The sequence below is a fragment of the Neodiprion lecontei genome, chromosome 2 (genome assembly GCF_021901455.1).
Source record: "Neodiprion lecontei isolate iyNeoLeco1 chromosome 2, iyNeoLeco1.1, whole genome shotgun sequence".
Classification (NCBI taxonomy): Eukaryota; Metazoa; Arthropoda; class Insecta; order Hymenoptera; family Diprionidae; genus Neodiprion; species Neodiprion lecontei.
In genome coordinates, this window is record NC_060261.1 from 38,341,463 (window position 1) to 38,362,598 (window position 21,136).

Genomic DNA, 21,136 nt, shown 5'->3' on the forward strand with positions numbered 1-21,136 from the left:
AGTACCAGCAATAATATCCTGCCAACAAAAAAAAAAAAAAAAATAGTGAAATCAAAATCCTTACTGCTAAGTATATAACTTCTTCGCAAAAATAAGAAATCAATACTAAAAATGTAAAATTAGATACGAAATTAAGAATTCGGGGTTAGTTGAACTTGGCTGGAAGATGTTTATATCTGTATTAACATTGCGTCTTGAATAACGATGCCTTTACTTTTATGGTCATAAGAGCATAGTTGTTGAAATAGTCGGGATAATGAACAAGAAACCATTTGAAAACCTTTTCAACGCTGGCTCTGATATTCTTTTCGTCCGATCATTCGCATCATGCGTCATGTGCAGCTGACGGATTGTTCAATTTAATCGTATACCGCACTACCAGGTTACGTTATTATAGACCAGGCACGAGCGATCGACTCTTCGTGCCTCGATCGTGTTGACACAGAGCTTAAACGAAAGCTCTTAAAATCTAAAAACGTACAACACTTGTCAAATGTCAAATTTCATCGTAAAAGACGAGAAATGTGTGATAATATTTTCGCCGGGTAAGTCAAAGGTTTCTCTTCGCGGTAAAAGAAAGTCCGTTGTCTCGCTTCTTTATTTATTATTTTTTTTTAAATGAAATTTTCGCAATCAGTGTCGGTATAGTTACTCTGTTTCATCGGTGCGTTAATTCGTTATACTAAATCGAATTAATTGCCCTACACCAAATCTGTATCGCACATTAACGACCTCTTCAACCCATCAAATGATGACCGCCAATTACATTGTGAATGCCAAGTGTGACCTTGCGCACATTATACAAGTACTGCCAATTTAATTCGCACGCGAATCTTTTAGCTCTCTCCTTCCCGGTTAATATCCAGAATATCGTCACCCGCAGAAATAATGATATCGTATTCGTAAATTTGAAATCTGAATTTTAAGTTACGCCTTTTACCAGTTTAAAACTCGTGCGACGCGTGCGGGCGGCAACTTAAAAGGCAAGCTTGGTGCAGCAGTGTTTTTAAGACAACAAGGGGTTCCTCGGACGTGGGTGGGGAAATTTTCTCAAGAGGTTAGCAATTAGAGCTACCACCACCACACGTAATGGATCTTTACCCCGCGTACCGCGGCTCATAATGCCTTCGAGTTTTTAAACTGCACACACCTTGTACCTAGATCAAGGAATTTTTTCGCATCGTCGAGTAAAGGTGCACGAGTCATGCAAATTTTTTTAATTTACTTTTTCACAAGCCAATTTTTTTACTTTCACCTTACCGTACGGATCATTTTATTTTTCATCTTTTAGACCCGAGCGTTCCGTAATTTTGTTTTCATAGTCAGAACGTAATCTCCGACGCAATTAAGAGTAAGGTGAAATATCATTTCAACGAGTCGATCTGAACTTATCAGCTTCTAAAATATCCGTAATAAAATGCGGGTTAATCGCAGGATTGTCGATAATAAATAACAATTCACTGCGTATCGTTTGGGCAATCTTTAGGGAGAGATAGAAGAAAAAATTTCGTAAATGAAACTGCCTTTTACATTAACAACAAGTCATATTATGCCCTGCTGTAATGCAAGTATTGATTCTCAATACAACTAATGTTACGACCGTTCGGTATTCAAACGGAAAAAATACGAAAGAGGACTTTAAGTATAATGTAAGTAATACCACGTTTATTTTAAGACCGCAGGATCTATGATGAGTATTGCAGCAAAAAAGTAGATAACACGAAAAGGAGCTCTGATAAATCGATAATGAAAAAAAGAGAGCGAGATGTAGTCGAGGCGTTATGGACTAGATTTCACAGTTGGTTTGGCATCCGAACGAGCCCGCAAGAGATCTTGATACGCCAACAGATGTCGTCGAAGAGGGGGGGAGTCAGCAGAATCGCTTAAGAGAACCATATTTTTTATCCTGAGAAGATTTAACGAGTTTCACACAACACGCGCGCTCCTCTTCGTTGATTCATTCGTGCTGATTATTGAAACGGGTGAACCCAGCTGTAATTATAAAACATACCCTCCGTCGTTCGATTTTCACCGCAATGGTCCGTCATCCGAACCCCCGCATCACGGTTTAAAACCATGCAAATCTCGTCAACAAATTACAACACGAAACGGTCGGTTTCGAAGACCTCCGTAGCAAATTGGCAGAAAATCTTCCACGAATTTATGAAAACTCGAATCAGCTCGCTTCGCTCACCTCCGATCAACGGATGAAAAACAAACTGACATGAGAACTGCGTAAAAGTGATAGAACTAATATATAAATACACCGCGACACTTCGGCAACTCAACTCAATTCCAAAAAAGAAAGTTAAACGCAATTGACAACATTAACGAAATGTCATTATTCTTATATCTACAATCACAGGAATCCAATTTTATCGACAGGTGAAAAATTTGGTTGGCTTTAATCGCGTTGAGGCATTAATAAGCACAAATAAGCGATTCCTTACCTTGCGAGAACTCCTGGACGCGCAACAAATCGTCGATGATCTTAATTGGTCGGGGTCCTCTCTTATTCCATGATAAAAAGTTTGACCGTTGTCATGACAACCAAACACCACGATCACACTGCACTATGCATCGATCCGGATGGAAGGAGGACCTCCACCCCTGTGCGATCTCCCAGTCACCCTTAGGACGTGGTTACTACGTCATTCACCGGCGCATATTATCGCAGCCCCTTAGATTGACACCGTCGATTATCGCGGGTTTCTCCCACTCTCCACCGAACTTGCTTTCCCGTTATTCCCTCCGTCCCGTTCACCCCGATCCATCACTTAATCGGCCCGATACGAAAAAGGGTCTTAACACCGTATCGTAAACCACTTGCGATCCTTTGCGGTTTTGCGACGACTCGTAAATACGCCGAAAAACAGGTTTCACTTTTTCCCTCCCGACGTCTTCATGCGTCAAAGGTGAATTTCACCCTCCTCGATTTTTGTTTACAGTTCCTGTTCCGAGGGGTTGGCTAAGGACATTCTCTTTCAACTCTGCAGCGCGGACGGGTTAACTGCAGGTGAACATGAAAGGAGATCGACAACCCCGCGAGAATTTCGAGTCGATCAGATGCGATCCGAACGTTCACCGAGGAAGAGAGCGCTTAAGGTTAGCAATCGGTGTAAACTGAGAAGCCGCGCGGCGATTGGAAACGTGCGGTTATCCGAAGCGCGATCGCCTTCCACGACTCCCTTCCCTCTCGGAGATATTCTCGGCAACTGACGACTAACGTCAGCCGGTGGCGCTGCCACAACGCAAAGCAACAGCCCCCGCCCGGGCAACGCATGCGCCATCCGAGCCGTCGTCGCCCCGACGTTGGATTCACCCCATCCTTCATCTTCTTTCCGCGCCCTTCGACCTCTTTTCTGCCACAACCCTTCACCGACCCAGCGATATCTCGCCGCTCCTTCGTCCGTTTTTCCCACTCCGTCACCGTTCAGACTCGCTATATTCGGGGGATGATCCGATCAGCGAACGTTTAACCAGAGGGCGAGAAATGTGCGTAACACTTGCACGTAGCACGTGCCTCGGCGATAGGTAATCATCTGTCTGTTGAGACATGGAATGAATATTCGGGAACGTGTTTCCACGAGGCGGTTAGGTGCCCGGTATCATCATCGTTGTTGCTCACCCTTTGTGGTCCGAACTTTACGTCCTACGTGCTTGAAAATTCTCGGCTTTTGTGTGGGAAGGAACGCTTGTGTGGGCGTAATATCCGGCGGCTCTTCTCCATATCGATGGAAAATTCGTTGTTTACCTGCCCCACGAGACAAAGCTTTCTAAGAACTAAAATTGATGCGAGTAAAATATTGCTTTTACGGAATCTGATGGGATTAGTTAACACAGTGTCTGGATCAATTCGCCTGATCTTTACCTCAACGACTGGAATAATGAAGCATAAGAACTTCACTCAATCGATAATGAACACTGCCTTAGGCTATTTCCTTGATTCACGAAAAACTGACTGCATGTATCTACGGAATTATTTTTCGAGCACGCTACCAGTTTGCGGAATATTTTTCAAATATCTAGATACATGTTACTTTTCAGCATGTATGAATTCGACGATATTCCAATGAGCCTCGAATTTTACTCTCGAATTAATATTCTATGCATTACAATCAAGATGAATCAGATTGGCATAGACCTATACCGATTGTACTGCTAAAGATAAAAGATACGCGAATCAGTTATCTGTTCTCTTTGAAAACGTTGCTTATAAGTATCGGACAAAATTTTCTTCTGAAATTCTTCAGTTTAATCACAAATATAAATGCAAAATTAGTTATAGTAGTAACTCCAACTAATTGTAAGTTCCAAAATTGCCTGTATGATTGCTGTAATATTCATAACAAGATAAATAAATAGATTTATTTACAGTCGAGTGATTCATTATTTTTACATCAGTAAGCTTGAATCTTTTAATACAATTTCTGGAAACTGTAGAACTTGTTCGATCCACTTGGCAGTAGTGAGCATCTGTTGTTCGTGAAGAACTGGAGCCATAAGTTGCAAAGAAAGGGGAAGCCCGTTGCTAGACAGCCTTACAGGAAAACTGACAGCGGGAACTCCTGCCATGTTTGCAGGTTGCGTGCAGACATCCTGGATCGAGCACTGAGTTTGATTATCCATGGAGATGAATTCCCGATACCTTGGGGCATCGGTAAGTGTAGTGGGAGTGAGCAGCAAGTCGATATCAGAGTTCCAGACTTTTTCAAAGTCCTCGTAAATCAACCTGCGCACTTTCATGGCCCTGACAAAATAGTTTTCGTAATTTTCAGCCAATAAGAAGTAATTTCCCGTCAAAATCCTGCTCCTCACTACTTCGTTAAACCCTTTGCACCTCGTCTCGGCATAAAGTTGCTCCGTAGACTCGTTCTGGTCTACCCTAAGTCCGAATTCAATTCCATCGTAACGAGCCATGTTGCTCGCAACCTCGCATTGATTTAGAACTGAGTAACAAACAATAGAGTGCTCCGTGTGGGGCATAGATACAGGAACTATTTTTGCTCCCCCTTCTTCCAAGTGCTTAGATACATCTAGCAAGCATTTTTCAACTTCCACGTTCAGCCCTGGTGGCTTGTACTGCTTTGGGATTCCTATCCTCAGGCCGTCTACGCTTGGACATTCCGGCAATTCGATTGGGGTGAATTCCTTCTTTAGCATCGTCGAGTCAAAATCGTCGGGCCCAGCAATGGCGTTCAGCACCAGAACCGCGTCATCTATTTTTCTAGTAATTATTCCAGGCACATCCATCGAATTCACAAGTGGAATCAAACCGTGACGAGACACCAAGCCATAGGTTGGTTTGAGGCCAACAAGCCCACAGTAGGATGCTGGATTTCGAGTCGAGCCTCCAGTGTCTGAACCTAGAGCGGCGTAACAGGACCCTGTGGCAACGGCGATGGCTGAACCTCCGCTACTCCCCCCAGCGATGTGCCAATTGTCTGGAACATCGCTGGTTTCCTTGTTGCTTGTTTCTGACTCGGAGGAAGGGTGACAAAAGTAATTGTTCATAAAGGTCGATTTCCACAAATTTTTTGTCGGCCCAAAATACGAGTCTATTGTCCCTGAGCCCATGGCGAACTGATCGAGATTAGTCTTACCGATCAAAACTGCTCCAACATTCTTTAAACGGCTATATACCGTAGCGTCATATTCAGGAACAAAATTAGCCAGCATCAAAGATGCGCAGGTCGTTGCTGTGCCACTTGTACAAAAGTTATCCTTGATCGCTATTGGAATTCCATCGAGGGTTCCTAGAGGCTGACTTTCGGCGTATCTAGCATCTGATTCCTGTGCCTGCAACTCTGCCGATCCTCCGGTCACACAAATATACGCGTTTAGCGGCTTTGACGCATTTGCCAGCTTCACCGCGGCTCTGCAAATCTCGGATGGCTTCAATTCGCCGGCATTCAGTTTGTTACTCACTTGTTTTATCGGTCGTGACAGTATCTTATTCATTGTCTCAGTTTGTTTGTTACTTGTCAGGATTAAGATTGTGTATTACATAACCTCAACTTTTAAACAACCCCGGCATCTCGTGATTAACCACGCTTTCAACAATTCGATATTCGATTCATGAATTTTTTAAATCACGCGTATGATTGCTACACGGGTAATCTAAAATTAGGCGTACGAGGCACGCGTTACACGCGCGAAATTCAAAGTGAGAAAACTACGTTGGATCAATGATGTGTAGTAGGAAAACGAAGAACGTTGAATGTAGAATTAGAATTCGATTTATTTATTTGTCTACCTTTAGTCATGGAAAGCGTGAATATTTTCGACAAATAGACCAATCTCGACTATATCGAACACTAGCTCACATGTCATGGAAAAGAATTTCAGCGTAAACAATAAAGTATTTGGTTCCGGTCTACTGACAATGAGTCTATACGAGAATTTGACGGTGATACTTTAGATGTAACAATAGATAAACTTTAATTCATACATGTATTACATGCAAAGCTGTTACCGTTTGAAGCGACCGGCGCTTTTGCGCGATTGCCTTGCGATATTTCAGAATACATATCTAAATCTATGTCTAATACGAACTTTCTATACAATAATATACACGAATCTCTTCCTCGAACAATATGAAACAAATTTCTAAGGGCACGGAATTTTTCTTCAATATGCTTATACATTTATAGTATTATCGAAAACATACCCATCGAAAGTGAACGCAGATATTGCGCCGGTTTTACGTTAAATTCATCAGCTGCTTGAAGAGTTCTAGATTAGAAAAAGTATTCCTTGAACATACGGAAAATGTTATCACTCGCATATGTCAAATTCAAAAATTACTCCTATACGTTAAATCAAACCTAAAGTGTTCGCGTTCCTCAGTTCTCGACTTTTTATGTTACTACCATGGATATTCCGATACGAAATCACGAACCGAGCTGCTATTACTATATCGCGAATCTATCTTGAAATGTAAATTTTTCCTAAGATAGATTTAATTCATCCATGTACTAGTCAATTTACGAATTGCTTTCACATTACTAGCTATATGACATTCGTTATAACATGAAGTTCGGAAAACTGCTACTATTTTACGACTTAGAACGTATTATTCAATAGTGTACACAATGTAAAAGACTAGACTGAAAGTCATAAAAGAATCGCCACAATATCTCCTCTAAATAAACGCATCATTGTTTTCTACAGTCGGTTATAGTTCAACGAGCTTGACTATCTCCCGTGTTCATAAAATAATCTCATAAAATATAATTCGCGCAGATCAACGGTAACTGTGCCAATGTTAAGTTTAGCGGACAATATACATATTTTGTGCTCAATAATGTAAAGCTGACTTAAAACTCAGTATTATATCTTGATGATCATTTCAAGCTGTATTCGAAAAATACTAACCCTAGATAAATTCGGTTGTTATATATGTATGAATCAATAATCCCTCCAATATTCATACTAGCAATAGTAATTTGTTTGAATGATTATTCAAATAAGAAGTTGTCATATTGAACCCCAGCTGTCATCCGTTTCCTACGCCTTCCGACATACCTCAAATGAACAGAAGCGGTCCATCTAAATGGTTTAATTTTAAACCTTTGCTATTTTTTTCACATTTAACACGATTTCGATCTTTAACATACAAGTAAATCACGATATTTTCACCTGCAAACATCAGATATGCACTATTCAAGTTTTAGCTCAATTTTCTCTTTCAACTTTCTCACATAAAATTGCAGGATATCATAATTTTCGCCATATCTTCACGGATATGACTAAAGACGTCAGACTACCAGCCAAAACTATATTACATGAAATTGAGATCGATATCTCATGATACTTGCCACTGTTACGGTTTTCCGTGATACGTTTTATCGCTCAACATATCTGGTAGTAAATGTTTGTGGCTTGGAAGATTCCTCTTCATCGATAAAACATATTCCTCTAAACTAATGTGTGTAGATCCTCTTCATCTTCGTCAGAAGTAGCAGAGGGTGGCAACATATGTCACATCTTGAATAGATGTGGAAATTCGTTACTGATTTCACGCACCAATTTTTGATCAGATTTACTCTCAGGCAATTCTTCGCAAAATATCCTGTAAGATTGAATAATAAATGCATTTGTTTTTGGAACATTGTTGGTACTTCGTAAAAAAATTTGCCTACTACCCCTGATCAACATTTTCCAAGCATAATACGAAAGAAATCATAGCGAAACGAGCCTAATTTAAAGTACGGAACGAACTGTAGTTCAATACAAACCTTGTGAAACATTTCAACACGTCTTCACACCTGTGACGATGTTCATTGTAGCTTTCAGTTCTCAACACTCTCCGACACAGCTCCAAATACTGTCTGCGTTTCTGTGCAACGACATGTTCCACATCAGGTTACAATATACTACTACATAATTTTTTATTTTTTCATACACCTGGAATTGTTTCATAATATTTATATGTATTTAAATTACCTTCACTCCTGGTGAGATATCAAACAACTGCCGTACAATAATGTCAATCAAGACTTTAATATCGTTGGTGTAAAATAAGTTTGCAGTAACATCATTACTGAAGAGATCAACAAATAATTTGAGTACAGAATGTGGAGGAGCAGGTTGATGATCAAATATTCGTACCGGATCCTCTAGAATAATGGTGAATGCAAGAAGATAAGACGGAAGTTTTTCTTCTCCAAAGAAGAACAAACAATGGATAAAATACGGTTGCTACAGTAGGTTCAATTTGGTGTGAAGCATCAAAATCTCACCTTCTCTATTAAGAAGCAGTAGAATTTTTTCTGTGAATGTTTTTGCCACAGTTCGCAGTTTTAATGCATTTAATACCATGTTTTCCGAAGTGGTGAATTGCAAATTATAGGACAGAACCAAATTCAAAAATAAATCCGGTATTTGATCATCCATATCGGTATCAGGAGGATTTTCTATCAATTCTAAAAGGAATGATATAAAATCTGTTCCCAGCTGCTCTGTAATCAGACAATTATAAAGACATCGCAGATACTGAAACTCAGTGGAAATGAACACACAACGTGGAGTATTCTTACCCAAATGAGTGACGGGCATTGGTTCACCCATTGAGAAGATCATAGTAAGCAACAGCGAAGAATAATTCAGCCTTGGCACATTCCTTGGGTACGTTCTCATGTCACTGTTTGAAAAATACACTATATAAATCGGGTGATTCTATTATGCCTGTTAGCAAGTACGTGTTTAATGGAAAGCACAATAAAATGAAAATGTGTATCGACAAAAGCAGGTTGATACTAATTTAAAAACGATTGACACGGAATCGTTAATATCACATTTCGGCATTAGACTGCATGAATACATTGTTAAATAGAATGGAGTTCAGCAAAATTTCAACTTTAATACTGCATTACAGTAGGAGGACAATTTTTCTTGTCATACCTTGCTAATTCCATTGGCAGAACACTGTTCAACATGATGGTGAGAACTACTGCATCCAAACTGCACATAACACCAAATGATTGCAGAAGCAGTTGCCTAATAGTCCATCTGGGTTCCATTTGGTAGTATTGTATTAATGTCGTTACGCCATTATATTGGTCCGATCTTAATGCATGTCGTGAAACATTTGCATCTGCATTTGTCTAAACAGTGTTCAATGATATGATTTACGTGGCTAACAACGAGGATGTATAGTAAGAACGATTTATAAACATAAATTCCGATATTCTGACGTGTATCACAACACATTTTTATGCCATTACTCTAGTTATAAGTATATTTCAGGTATTAAGGAAGAGAAGTGGGTCAAATCAGAAATATTACTCTAATTATGATGTCTGGTGATTGGATGATTTGAAAATTTTTCAAACTTTTGTGACCTTCATTGGTTGGTTGAAAGGTTCTTCAAAAATACTGAGAGAACTATGCTCCCTGTAATCTTTCTCTGTTCTCTTAATGAACATTTGTAGATATTTTTAAGGTATGTTGTTTACTATCAATATTGAACAAAGATGTAACAAGATAATTAAATTTACCAGAATGGATGTGAGCTCTTTGATGTATTCGACAATAATAGGTTCATCTTCATACAACATCCAACTTCTCTGCTGAGAATCCTCCTTGCAAGAAGTAAGCTCTGTAAAAATAACTTTGAGCCTATTGGCATCGTGTGTTTCTTCAATACTCATTTTTGAAGCAATCAATGGCACTTGAAGCTGGTTCAACACTGCAGCAAAATAATGACTTATACTAGCTGGTAAAAGTTCCTGCAGACCAGAAACAACCACAGCAACTGCAACTTTCGACATTTCGTGACTAAGTTGTGTATTTCGTCTCACTTGATCGAGTAGCTGATAAGCAGCTTTTGAATTAATCTCACATGAAGTTGAGGAGCTGCTTTTTATTGGTGAGGAATTTCCTACAGTGTTCAATGCACTTTGAGAAGGACTTCTTTTCATTTGAATTGGTTCAGATTGGCTAGTGTGAATTGTATCAGATATAGATTGTCTAGGTAGCTGTCTGCGCTGATCGTTTACAGTCGTCCGCCTGCATTGTGCAATTAGTTGGGCGTCTGCAGGATCGGCATCGTAATGAAGTGTAGATTGAGCAGTGGCATAGGACGTATTGCTAGGAGCAGATCGAGCATCGCCATCCGGATTAGTATAGACTGTTTGATTAGTTGTATCTCTTCCTAAGGTGGAAGTCGAAAAAACTGGAGGCATAGGTGCTTGCTTTTTTACTTTTCTGCCAAGCTCTGCTTGTCTCTCCTTTTCCACAAGCCTCATTAGAAGATCCTGCTTATCAGCTTGAACGGAGCTGCCTTGCTGTTGAATTTCGGTTTGCAATTTCTCTATGCATTTCCTCAGGTAATCAATCAAAAATTGAGGCTCGACCTGCAGAGAGAATCGAGTATTAATGACTGTAAAACAAAATAGAGAAATGTATGAATATTCAGAAGACTTCCAGTATCAGAAAAGGAAATACCTTGACCGTAGTAACATAGTTAGATGGTATATAGCCAAGCTGCCCCAAGCTGTTCACAACCTGCCACCAATTTCTCTGTTTTGTATTTGTTTGATACAGTATAAAATGTTCGTTTTCTCGAAAGCTTAGAGTTTTAGCAAAGGTTGCCTTGAATTCGTACAGTGCTTTTAGCATCTCATAGTTTTCTGTGTACAAAAGAAAGAAGGTTATTAGTACAAGCCACAGTCTTGAATATTTGGAATCATAAGTTTCAACTAGTAGAGCATTTGCCATTGACTAACTAGCAAAAACGTGAAAACCAACCGCGTAATCGAGCGTGATAATTTCAGATAGATATGTAAACAGATTCGTGTACGTCTCGTTGTTTGGTTGAAGGACTGGCTAGTTAAGGGATGCGATCTTACCTAACCTGATGTAGTTGTCACCCATCATTTAAACACAAAATATAAATCACGAATTAAAACGAATTCGGTTGAATTCCTTAAGCAATAGAAAAAAATAGATGCAGGTATAAAATACAGACTGGTCGACGAAAATGTGAGAACAGATGGTGATTGCTTTTCACTTTCGTTTACTCTGCTCCAGTTATCATTCTTTTTTTCAACAAGAAACACATAACCTGTTTGTTTACGAAACACAACCCACTCAGGCGCCCACCGACAAACTCGCAGCGGTAACAACGAACTTGCACAGTTGCACTGATTTATGTACCTTACCACGGAAAAAGTCGATGGAAAGAAATGAAACTCTGCCTCAATACTGTGCAATGAACTACAACGTGATATGCCATGTTGAATCGACGCATGAAGTGAAACCCTACGGTGCGAAACGAAGCGAATAGCGTTTCTTCAGTCAACGAATTAGTCAATGGACTCCAAATACGCGCCACGCGGTATCCAATAACATGTAAGAGCTGTTGAGCTTACGTGCATACATATTATACAGAAAAGTAATAATCTATACAGAATTTTGGAGTAATGGCTGCAACGGTAGACCGTGTGTCAAGCCTCGAACCATCTGAGGATGAGATAGAAGCAGAAGAATTAGAGGAAACACTGAGAAAAAGAAAAACGTCAGAACCTGAACTTGGAGAGGTTAAATACAACAAGAAGTTTACCACTCCTCTGAGAAAGAAACGCAGAAATCATTACGACCCGGTAGAAGAAGCCAGGTAAATGAACTTGAACCATGATCTTTCACCTACGAAACAATTCTTCATCCCTTGTATTTCAAATTCAATCACATCTCAATAATTTCCAGACTCGAAAGGCTCGTATTCGGTGACCATATCGACGTCATTAGCAACCTTCTACAAGATGAGCACAATGATTCTAAATCACAGACACCTTTGTCCAAGGTTTCGACCCCTAATGATGAGGTGGACGATTCTGATGACAATGAAGACAATGATGAAAAAACCGATGACTCTGATTTAGATAGATCGGGTTCAGAAGATACAGAGCAAGATACAGATGCTGATTCGGGAGTCGAAGATGAAGAATTGAAGACTGAAAAACAAGCGGCATGGGTAGATGATGACGAAGAAGAAAACCTTTCGTAAGCAACAGACGATAATACATCTAGTGTTGAAAACAGAATAAAATTTGTGTTGAATATATGTTGATTCATTTACTCAACAGCGTTGAAGAAACCTTGCGTCTGCAAGGGCGAAGACTGGCTGTGCAGCGGCCTGAAAAACACTACAAAGAACTGCTACGAAACAAGTACCAACAACTTGTTGGCACTCCTAAGTGGGCTGAAATTAGTGCAAAAAAGGAAACTGGCTCCGAAGAGGATTCAGACGACGAAATATTGCGGGTACTATTTAAATCTCATCAATCATATTATAACCATCGATGATTAATTAAATTATGAAATATTTAGTTTTTCAATTAGTTTTAGTATTGATGTTTCCCTGCTATTATCTCTACAGCACAGCAGTCATTTGATAACACCAAAACCTAAGAATTTAGCACAAGGAACAATCGAGTTGAAAGCTCTAAAAAATATAAACCAAGAAACTCGATCCGAGGGGCCTGTAATAACAAGTCTTCAATTCCATCCAACCTCTACAGTGGCATTAGTCGCTGGATTATCTGGGATATTGTCGATATTTCAAGTGAGTCAAGAGTGATCCACTTTTTAAAAAAATTACAGGGAATCTCAATATTTGCAACCAGAGTAATAATGAAAAACTCGCAATAATTTCATCTTCTATTTCGTCAGATTGATGGTAAACAGAATACAAAACTGCATAGTATGCAGTACCGAAGATTTCCAATAAATACGGCCAGGTTCGCAAAAGAGGGATCAGAAATAGTGGTAGGCTCACAACGCCATGCTCATTGTCACACCTATGATTTATTGGCTGGAAAAACGTACAGAGTACCACTACCACATGGCATGACTAATATGAAGGTACGCAGAAGACAATTGCAAGTTTGCTAGGTCTACGGCGACATCTAATGCTATCCTGGTAACGTTGATTACAGAACTTCGAAGTATCTCCCGATGAGAAATTCATCGCCGTATGTGGAAGAATGGGTAATATATACATCCTGACTACCAAAACCAAAGAACTTGTGAGCACTTTGAAGATGAATGACCAGTGTAATACTTTAGCATTCTCTCCTGACAGTAGGAAACTTTTCACACATGGTGGTAAGTTGAATATTTCTGAAGTTGTAATCAATTTATAATTTGTTCGGAGGTAATCAAAGAAATATTCTTCTCATATATTTAGAGGGAGGCGAAATTTACGTATGGGACATGAACGAGCGTACATGTATGCACCGAGCTATAGATGACGGTTGCTTGTCGGGGTCAAGAATTGCGGTTTCACCTAGTGGGCAATATTTAGCCACTGGAAGTAAACAGGGAGTAGTGAACGTCTACGACACTAGCACAGTCTTAGACAGCACTAATCCCTCCCCATTGAAAATAGTCCTGAACCTTGTTACTTCTATAACAAGTTTGAAATTTAATTCTGCGTCAGAGATTCTTTCAATGGCGTCAGATGAGACGGAAAATGCATTTAAAATGATGCACCTACCATCTGCTACGATATTCTCAAATTTTCCAACATTTCGAACAAAGTTTTTTAAGCCCATAGCTGTAGATTTTTCTCCCGGCAGCGGGTATTTGGGAATTTCAAATAATAAAGGCAATGCTTATTTGTATCGGTTGAAACACTATGGAAACTATTAGTTACTAAAATTACGAGTTGATATCGTTTATTAGTTATTCATAATTATTGTACAAAATAAAACATCTTATGATGGCTAAACGACGTAATCCGAGTTATGCATATAATTTCACGATGATTTATGAGTATAATATGTAGCCATAAAAAGCTGCGTAAACTCTTTGATGACACCTTTGATGTAGACGTACCGATATTAAAGTTTTATCACTCTTTGTTTTATATCCAGTTACATAAATGGTTTGACCTTTCCATGGAAAATGAATGTGGGGCTCCAATAGTGCAAAATATTCGACCTAATACTTACAGAACTTGCGTTCGATACCCCTTAACTAGCAAAGTACATTAGACGGAAAATGCATTAAAACCCATGGGCTATGATATATTCAAATTTTCTAACATTTCGAAGAAAATTTTTCATGCCTATAGCTCTAGATTTCTGCCAGTAGCAGGTACTAGGAAATTTTAAAAAACAAAAGCAGCGCTTGATTCACCGGTTGAAACGTGTAAGACCGTGGTTGAAACACTATGGTAACTATTAGTTACTATGTACCGATAGTAACATTCATCGACATTACTATATGTCGATGGTAACACTGCACATTTAATCAACTATGATGATTCGTTTCCATAATCAACCTCTGCGAGTATACAACTATTAGAACCAACTAGCGTATTCCAGGAGGGCAGTATTCTCCATAATTCTTCATAAATAACAATACCTACAACTTGCGAATAAAGTTAGAAAGTGGTGAAAAATTTCAACGCATATTATAATCCTTATACCGATTAAAACTATCAAACGAAAAAATGCTCATCTCAGGATTCGAAGCCCGATCACATCAAATATAAGTTATAAGTTATTTTATATAAACGCTGTAATCACTTGGTTTTACGTATAGATAATTACTTTTTTTGATGATCAATATTACCAACTTTTCATGATTTTCATATATGGTTATAATAATGAAATGTATTAATAGCACTATATCTGGTATTTTTGTGAGATGATTATTATATTAGATAGATGATTGCTACTCACTCATTTCTATAAGAAACATCAATGATGGTGATTAAATGACATTTGATGAAAAATGGTAGACCATGCATGCAATTCGTGGTTGCAGAATAATTTAATGCATCCTTGAAATTGAAAATAAATTAAAGCTCATAGAGATGAGCTCATATATTATAATTATCTCAATGATTACAAATAATCAGGACTTTAAATTTCAGGTATGTATTGGCTTTTGTAAAATGTTCAACTTTATCTTATTAGAATATTGTAATAATATAGATTTACCTGAATGGTTCGGCAGAGAAATATTGCATGGAACTCACACCTTCACACGTTTCTTTGAACATTTATATCACAAGTATGTGAAATTAGGTGTACAACCTTAAGTTGGTGAAGTCCCTCAATTTTTTTGATGCTTCGTGTTTCACTAAAAAAAGTCCGTACAATATGATGCTAACAGTAAATATGTTTATACAAGAGAATAAAAATTAGTATCTATATCTTACAACATTTTGCGTCCGACCAAAATTCACTGCTTCATTTCTTTACACTATTTCACAATCTTTATTCCTACCACATCATTGTTAGATTGGGTGTGTAGAAAATATCTAAAAGCTAACATTTGGTATGAATTCGTTCGCAGAAAAACAAGTTGCACTCCAAGTTGTCTTTGATTGGCAAAATATTCTCGATCTCAATTTTCAAAATTCCAAGTATTCAAGAATGTTGACATCAGTATTCTATGCTATTCTATTTATAACACCAATGTAACACGCTAATACCTGGATCATTTCATTACTTTGCTCATTATTGTTATTATTTTCCTTCGAAAACATAATTATTCTATTCTCTATCTTTCTTGTCCATCTCGGACTTGGCAACTTTAATATCTGTTTCTAATTCTTCTGTTGGCGAATTTTCCATATCCAATTCTTCACTCCCAGGATTCTTTTGATGAATCGGAGTGAGGAACACTAGCTATTGGTCCCCGGCTGATGTTGAAAGTGCATTCGCATCCCCGCTACTACTCTCAACTATCAGCATAACTGTCTCTGCAGCGCCTCTTACACATTCTACCTGATGACCAGCCCAATCTTTTCGTTGGCAGAACGTAGAACAATAAGGCGTACGCCTACACAGCGAACACTCAGCGAAAGCTTCACGATTGCAGTTGGCACACTTGGGAAAACATGGGAAAATTCATAATGAGCCCGTGTCAAAGTGTAAATCGACAATCGAACTTTTGAAATAGTCAAACTTACTTTTTTGTTGTGTGTATCCGAAGTTGGCTGCAGACCAACTGTTTCAATTACTTCACCTCGGACATTGAGTTGCGCAGCAAGAGCTTGCTCTCGCTTCTGTTGCCTATTCAATTCTTTGGCTTCGGCAAGAGTTTGCCTAAATTCATAGGCTAGTTTCAACATCTTATTTGACATTTCGTCGAGCTTCTTAAAAATATCTTCGTTTTGTCCATTTTCAATTTGATGCACACTCTGCACAACTGTTTCCTGTTCTTGTGATTGTTGTACCACCAACCCATCTGCTGATACAAATTGAGACCAGCTTTCCTTATCGGGTACAACAACTTCAGTGTCACTGTCGTCATTGTTACTTCCGTCTCGAGAATTGTCACTTTTGTGTTTGCGATTTGGAGTCTCACCATCAGAGGTTTCTCGCGCTCTTCTCCTACGCTTGTAAGGAGTGAACAATCGCACTGGGCCAGTCTGCAGCACAGACGCCAAATCATGTCATCAGTTGTCAGTAGCAATAAAATCAATACAAAAGTGAATCACCAAATTCAAAAAATGAAAATAACGATACTTACAGCGCTATCGTCGTCACAGCAGGCTGCACAAGTACAGGATGTGGCATGTGGTTTCAATATCTGTTCATCTATCAAGGTCTGTAAACTCCTGCCCCCAAACCTTATGCTACGTTTCCAGTCTTTACTCGATGCTCTTCCACAAAGAGCTTCAAACTCACTAGGTGTGTACCAAGTATCTCCAAGTTTTATGCAACGTCCTCTTCCCCCTGACCCAAATCTACTTTTGTGCAGTTCTGCATTAGTGTTTTTACACCTAACTGGCAGTACAGCCATGTTCGCAGACTCTGACCAACTGCATATTGGCTGCGAGTTGGCTGTTGTGACATGGATTTGATCACTATCATTTTCATCTGTACTGTTCTGGATTACGATATGCGTCGCTTTCAACTCCCCGTTCCAGCGTAAAGGATCGCTATCCTTGTCATGACGAGGTTCACAGATAAATCCATTATCCACGCATAACATTTGCTTAAATTGACCCGAGCCCGGTAGCTGAAATGTAATTAATAGCACGTGACATTTGATCTTTGCTGGCTAACGCAAATCTTACTGATGCAAATTTTTTAATGTATACTAATTTGGTGGCAGATTAATATTCCTTGTCACACAATGTGATAATGTTCAAGTGCAGCATATGTAGACAATGGCGGCCAAAATATATTAAAAATAATTTGACACAGATATTGTGTAGATAATTAAAATATTTTTTCAGTCGTTTACTTTTAATAAGGTACCGTATTTGATATTCTCCAAATATTCTAAAGATCATAAGAACTTTGGGAATTGAATTGAGAGAGTGCTGACTTAGCAACTACGCGACAGGGTACCTGAAGTTTTCCACAGAATATCCCCAAATTGGTATTCTAATGAATATCAATGATTGCAATTACTCATATTCTGCAATAGAACTCAAATACATAACGTTGACATAGAGCATGCAGTAAAGGGATCTTGCATGACAACTACTATCACGTATTCAATAAGCTTTAGCAGTTTTCTTCATTATCTCAAAGTGCAATAACCTGCGAGACAAAAACTTTTATTGCTCAAATATGACCACTGTTGGTACCCTATCCGTAGCACGTTCGTTTTATTGCGGAATTGCGTCATAACCTTGTAAAATGAGTTCACAAAATGTTGATGGTTTGTTTTAGAAACTTCTGAATAAGATACATAACAAAATTATTGTTATACAAAAACAAAAAAACAAATGATGACTATTTTTTCCACTACAGTTACGATATTGGAAATCATCAAAACTGTGCACTCTTGTACATTAGCTCTTGTGATACATTATTTAGACAACCAAAGGCAAAGGCAGGTGTACAAGCATACAAAAGCCGATGGAACGTTCAACAGAATTGGAACATGGCTAGAGTGAGCGTACCGAGTAAGCGAAGGAATGTAAACAAATTTATGAAGTTGTTAAGAAAACCAATAAATTGGATCAATCTTGGAGCATGTAAACTCTCGGATAATAAATATTATGGTAAAAGCCTGGGCCTGTGTAAGCAAATACCGTCCGTGTAGGTTATAAATCGATAGCCCACATACAGACACCATGCAACTAGCTACCGGATAACGAATGGGGAAAAGATGATGCGATTATTCAAAGGGGTGAACATTTTGGGGTGATGATGGTCATATGCTCACAACTATACGAATTGACAAATGACATTGAAAAACACGTTGAACGCTGATAGGTGAGAAAATTCGATCAGACTTTTTTCGAGGCCTGGGGCGAAGCGATAAAACGTGAGAAATACGCGGAGCGTAATCGTCGAGCCAAGTACCTGCAGCTGGTCGGAGGTAATGACGTTGAAGGTGGTGCCATTGCTGGAATTAGCTACCCCGATGATCGAGCCAACGGGTAGCGAAACGGGAACGCCGACCCCTGGAACGGAGGAAACGTTGGCCGTGACAGCAACAGGATGGGCTTCGTGTTCGCCCGTTAGGGCAGCCGACTCCTCGGTTTCGCTCGTCAACGGTTCGGACATGTCCGGTAACACAGCGACACTTTCCGATGTTTGATTCTCCTCCATTTCGGCTGTCCTCGTCTTCAATGGCGCCAATACTTTCGTCCTCGCAGTTGACTATCGACTTCCCACGTGATTGTCTTTAACTTTTCCTCGAGACCCGCGGTAATCAAAATACGCCCTGCTCGTACCCAGATACAAATTTTCCGACCCGTTGCCCATGTAAAGCTATTTTAGTTTCCCCAAATACCGAATAGATGTCAGTCGCTGGACATCGACTAACGCGTTCGTAGTACCGAGCACGATGGGTAACTATACCGCTCTGAAACATGCACAGAGTTTCTTCAACGCCGGCATCGCGTTTCGCTAATTCATACTCTCCGACAATTATTATCACCGTTATTTTATCATCAATTGGTCAGTTGCCTGTTTGGACTTTGATTCAACCGCCACTTTGTGAATTGATCGGAATGCATCTCTCGTCTTTTCAGAATTTCAACCTCTTATTCATATTTACCGACGGAATTTCGTGCCCTAATTCCAAGTTAGCTTTAAGCGTGTGCAGTTTCATTTAGGGCAGACCGTACCGTTGTCGGTCAGACTTTTAAACTGCGACAATTTGTTGCTTTGACCGACGATACTTTGTTGTTTTGTTCTTGCTGTATTGAAAATTTTATCTCATAACTCGTATGCAGTACTTAATTTAGAGCAAGTGGAGTTTGAAAAAAATACCCACAGAAACTGTTTTATCGACCTTCCCAGGGACATCGGTTGGCTGTCGGTATAGCAGTTCAGTTACTGTCAGTAAGCTACCACTACAGTTGATTCATATTGCAGAGTTTGATTAACAGATGTCTTCGCACTGGACGTTTATTCACAAAATTAACGCAAAATTAAAAATATCATTGGATTTTCAAATAGAAGATACGAGGAAAAATACATCTATAAATTTCTAAATGCAGCAAGAATACTGCTTAAAAATTACAAACAAGAATTCAAGTTCCAAACCTTTAGGTTCTTTTTAGTTTTCCCGTTATTTAAAATGACCGTTTATCTTGTTTTTCTCTCTAAATTAGGTAAATATTGTTAAAAGTATGCAGCTTAGAGAACCATCATCCAGAAGAGTTCAGGAAGTATTATTCACAACATTTGAAAAAACAATTTATGCGAGAAACATTGCATGGCATCTGTGTACAAAATTGCGAATATGTATTGTGCAGTTGTATAAATTTTGGAGTGCAGCGTAATAACATTTTGCGCACAGATTAGAGTCAAGTTTATATAACGCTACGTATCACGACTCGCGCATGTATCACGTTTGGTCGTGAACTAGAACATTGCATAATTTTCGTAAAGTTTTCGTCGATTTATCGTTCATTGCGCGACAGAAAGCGGAATATTTCCACTTTCCGTAGATATAACATCACTTTCAAACATAAACAGTAGCCGTATGTGTATAATATACGTATATATCTCGTACGTATGTATACGTTTGCAAACCTTTCCTTGGTTAACAAAATCCATATTCATTGTTTAATTATAACGTGTTGTTCAGTTATTCCTAAAGTCTGTTGAAGTATGCAAACTCGTTTGAAAATTCTTCCGCAGTTGTGTTTCTAGCGGCATCAACTGATCGTCTGTACAGGTGAATAAACTTACCCGTACATGCCTTATACGTGCTTTGATAAATCTCTAAATGCACAAAGGTTGAGTCCCTCTTGTATTTTCCTCGGCCAGAGCGATGTTTATAAATCGTGTGAACGAACCCGACTGCACGACCCCTGCAGCAGAGCACCAGGATAATGATGTTATTTAGAAACTCTGAAAAGTAGGTAGCCGGTGAAGTAATGAATCGTAACATTTGTTCAGGCTTGAAAATAACAGTACCTGCTAATATATGTATGTATACGTATATATCTGTCTTCGCCGAACCGTCGAACTGCAGTATTTTCTCAAACAATCCCGGAACTACTCGACGAATTTTTAACCGACGTTGAGATCAGTTAAATACTTTGCTGCGAGCAAAGCGTACAATTTAAATCACAGCCAACGAAAATTTAGATAAATAACCTTTTCAAAGGCATAATAAAGATAAAATTGTTAAATTCGCGAACCGAATTTCTCATAGTCACACGACCGATTTTGCGATGAATTTTTCTATCAGT

The 21,136-nt window shown here is 39.0% G+C and overlaps 4 protein-coding genes across 9 annotated transcripts; 1 reads left to right on the forward strand and 3 right to left on the reverse strand.

Annotated features, from left to right (window-relative positions):
- Positions 1–4,346: 4,346 nt before the first annotated feature.
- On the reverse strand, positions 4,347–6,061 carry LOC107225553 (glutamyl-tRNA(Gln) amidotransferase subunit A, mitochondrial). The gene has a single exon (XM_015666063.2). The coding sequence runs from the start codon at positions 5,959–5,961 to the stop codon at positions 4,396–4,398; it is 1,566 nt and encodes a 521-aa protein (XP_015521549.1). The 5' UTR covers positions 5,962–6,061; the 3' UTR covers positions 4,347–4,395.
- Positions 6,062–6,416: 355 nt separating this feature from the next.
- LOC107225565 (NCK-interacting protein with SH3 domain) lies at positions 6,417–11,656 on the reverse strand. Of its 5 annotated transcripts, none has more exons than XM_015666079.2 (9): positions 11,355–11,654; positions 10,951–11,135; positions 10,002–10,859; positions 9,406–9,608; positions 9,042–9,145; positions 8,745–8,963; positions 8,449–8,621; positions 8,241–8,341; positions 6,417–8,074 (listed from the first exon to the last, which is right to left on the reverse strand). In XM_015666079.2, exons 1-9 carry the CDS (start codon positions 11,380–11,382, stop codon positions 7,984–7,986), a joined length of 1,962 nt encoding a protein of 653 aa, XP_015521565.1. In that variant the 5' UTR covers positions 11,383–11,654; the 3' UTR covers positions 6,417–7,983. The 5 variants fall into 5 exon arrangements, with proteins under 5 accessions (XP_015521565.1, XP_046588688.1, XP_046588691.1 ...); XM_046732732.1 differs by having other exon boundaries at positions 11,254–11,357; XM_046732735.1 differs by lacking the exon at positions 8,745–8,963 and having other exon boundaries at positions 8,449–8,456; positions 11,355–11,656.
- A 22-nt stretch (positions 11,657–11,678) lies between these two features.
- Positions 11,679–14,947, forward strand: LOC107225568 (U3 small nucleolar RNA-associated protein 18 homolog). The gene is made up of 7 exons (XM_015666081.2): positions 11,679–12,121; positions 12,211–12,507; positions 12,591–12,768; positions 12,884–13,069; positions 13,177–13,368; positions 13,443–13,611; positions 13,694–14,947. The coding sequence occupies exons 1-7, from the start codon at positions 11,928–11,930 to the stop codon at positions 14,155–14,157; spliced, it is 1,680 nt and encodes a 559-aa protein (XP_015521567.1). The 5' UTR covers positions 11,679–11,927; the 3' UTR covers positions 14,158–14,947.
- LOC107225572 (deformed epidermal autoregulatory factor 1) lies at positions 14,085–20,750 on the reverse strand. 2 transcript variants are annotated; one of them, XR_006903048.1, is made up of 5 exons: positions 18,789–19,290; positions 16,996–17,487; positions 16,433–16,894; positions 15,677–16,349; positions 14,085–15,597 (listed from the first exon to the last, which is right to left on the reverse strand). XR_006903048.1 is itself a non-coding variant. In XM_046732737.1 (5 exons), exons 2-5 carry the CDS (start codon positions 19,035–19,037, stop codon positions 16,149–16,151), a joined length of 1,404 nt encoding a protein of 467 aa, XP_046588693.1. In that variant the 5' UTR covers positions 19,038–19,293; positions 20,631–20,750; the 3' UTR covers positions 14,085–16,148. The 2 variants fall into 2 exon arrangements, 1 of the variants encoding a protein (XP_046588693.1); XM_046732737.1 differs by adding an exon at positions 20,631–20,750 and having other exon boundaries at positions 14,085–16,349; positions 18,789–19,293.
- Between the last annotated feature and the right edge of the window lie 386 nt (positions 20,751–21,136).

What these genes read in the sequence shown, in the direction of transcription:
- LOC107225553 (XM_015666063.2), bottom strand. Translation starts at nt 5,961, where the DNA reads ATGAATAAGATACTGTCACGACCGATAAAACAAGTGAGTAACAAACTG.
- LOC107225565 (XM_015666079.2), bottom strand. Translation starts at nt 11,382, where the DNA reads ATGATGGGTGACAACTACATCAGGTTAG. An exon ending in ACTATGTTACTACGGTCAAG is followed by an intron (nt 10,860 to 10,950) that starts GTATTTCCTTTT and finishes TTCTCTCTGCAG; the next exon opens with GTCGAGCCTCAATTTTTGAT. An exon ending in CTGCCAATGGAATTAGCAAG is followed by an intron (nt 9,146 to 9,405) that starts GTATGACAAGAA and finishes TTTTTCAAACAG; the next exon opens with TGACATGAGAACGTACCCAA.
- LOC107225568 (XM_015666081.2), top strand. Translation starts at nt 11,928, where the DNA reads ATGGCTGCAACGGTAGACCGTGTGTCAAGCCTCGAACCATCTGAGGAT. An exon ending in CAGACGACGAAATATTGCGG is followed by an intron (nt 12,769 to 12,883) that starts GTACTATTTAAA and finishes TTATCTCTACAG; the next exon opens with CACAGCAGTCATTTGATAAC. An exon ending in ATGGCATGACTAATATGAAG is followed by an intron (nt 13,369 to 13,442) that starts GTACGCAGAAGA and finishes CGTTGATTACAG; the next exon opens with AACTTCGAAGTATCTCCCGA.
- LOC107225572 (XM_046732737.1), bottom strand. Translation starts at nt 19,037, where the DNA reads ATGGAGGAGAATCAAACATCGGAAAGTGTCGCTGTGTTACCGGACATG. An exon ending in GCTGTGACGACGATAGCGCT is followed by an intron (nt 16,895 to 16,995) that starts GTAAGTATCGTT and finishes TCTGTGCTGCAG; the next exon opens with ACTGGCCCAGTGCGATTGTT. An exon ending in CGGATACACACAACAAAAAA is followed by an intron (nt 16,350 to 16,432) that starts GTAAGTTTGACT and finishes TGTTTTCCCAAG; the next exon opens with TGTGCCAACTGCAATCGTGA.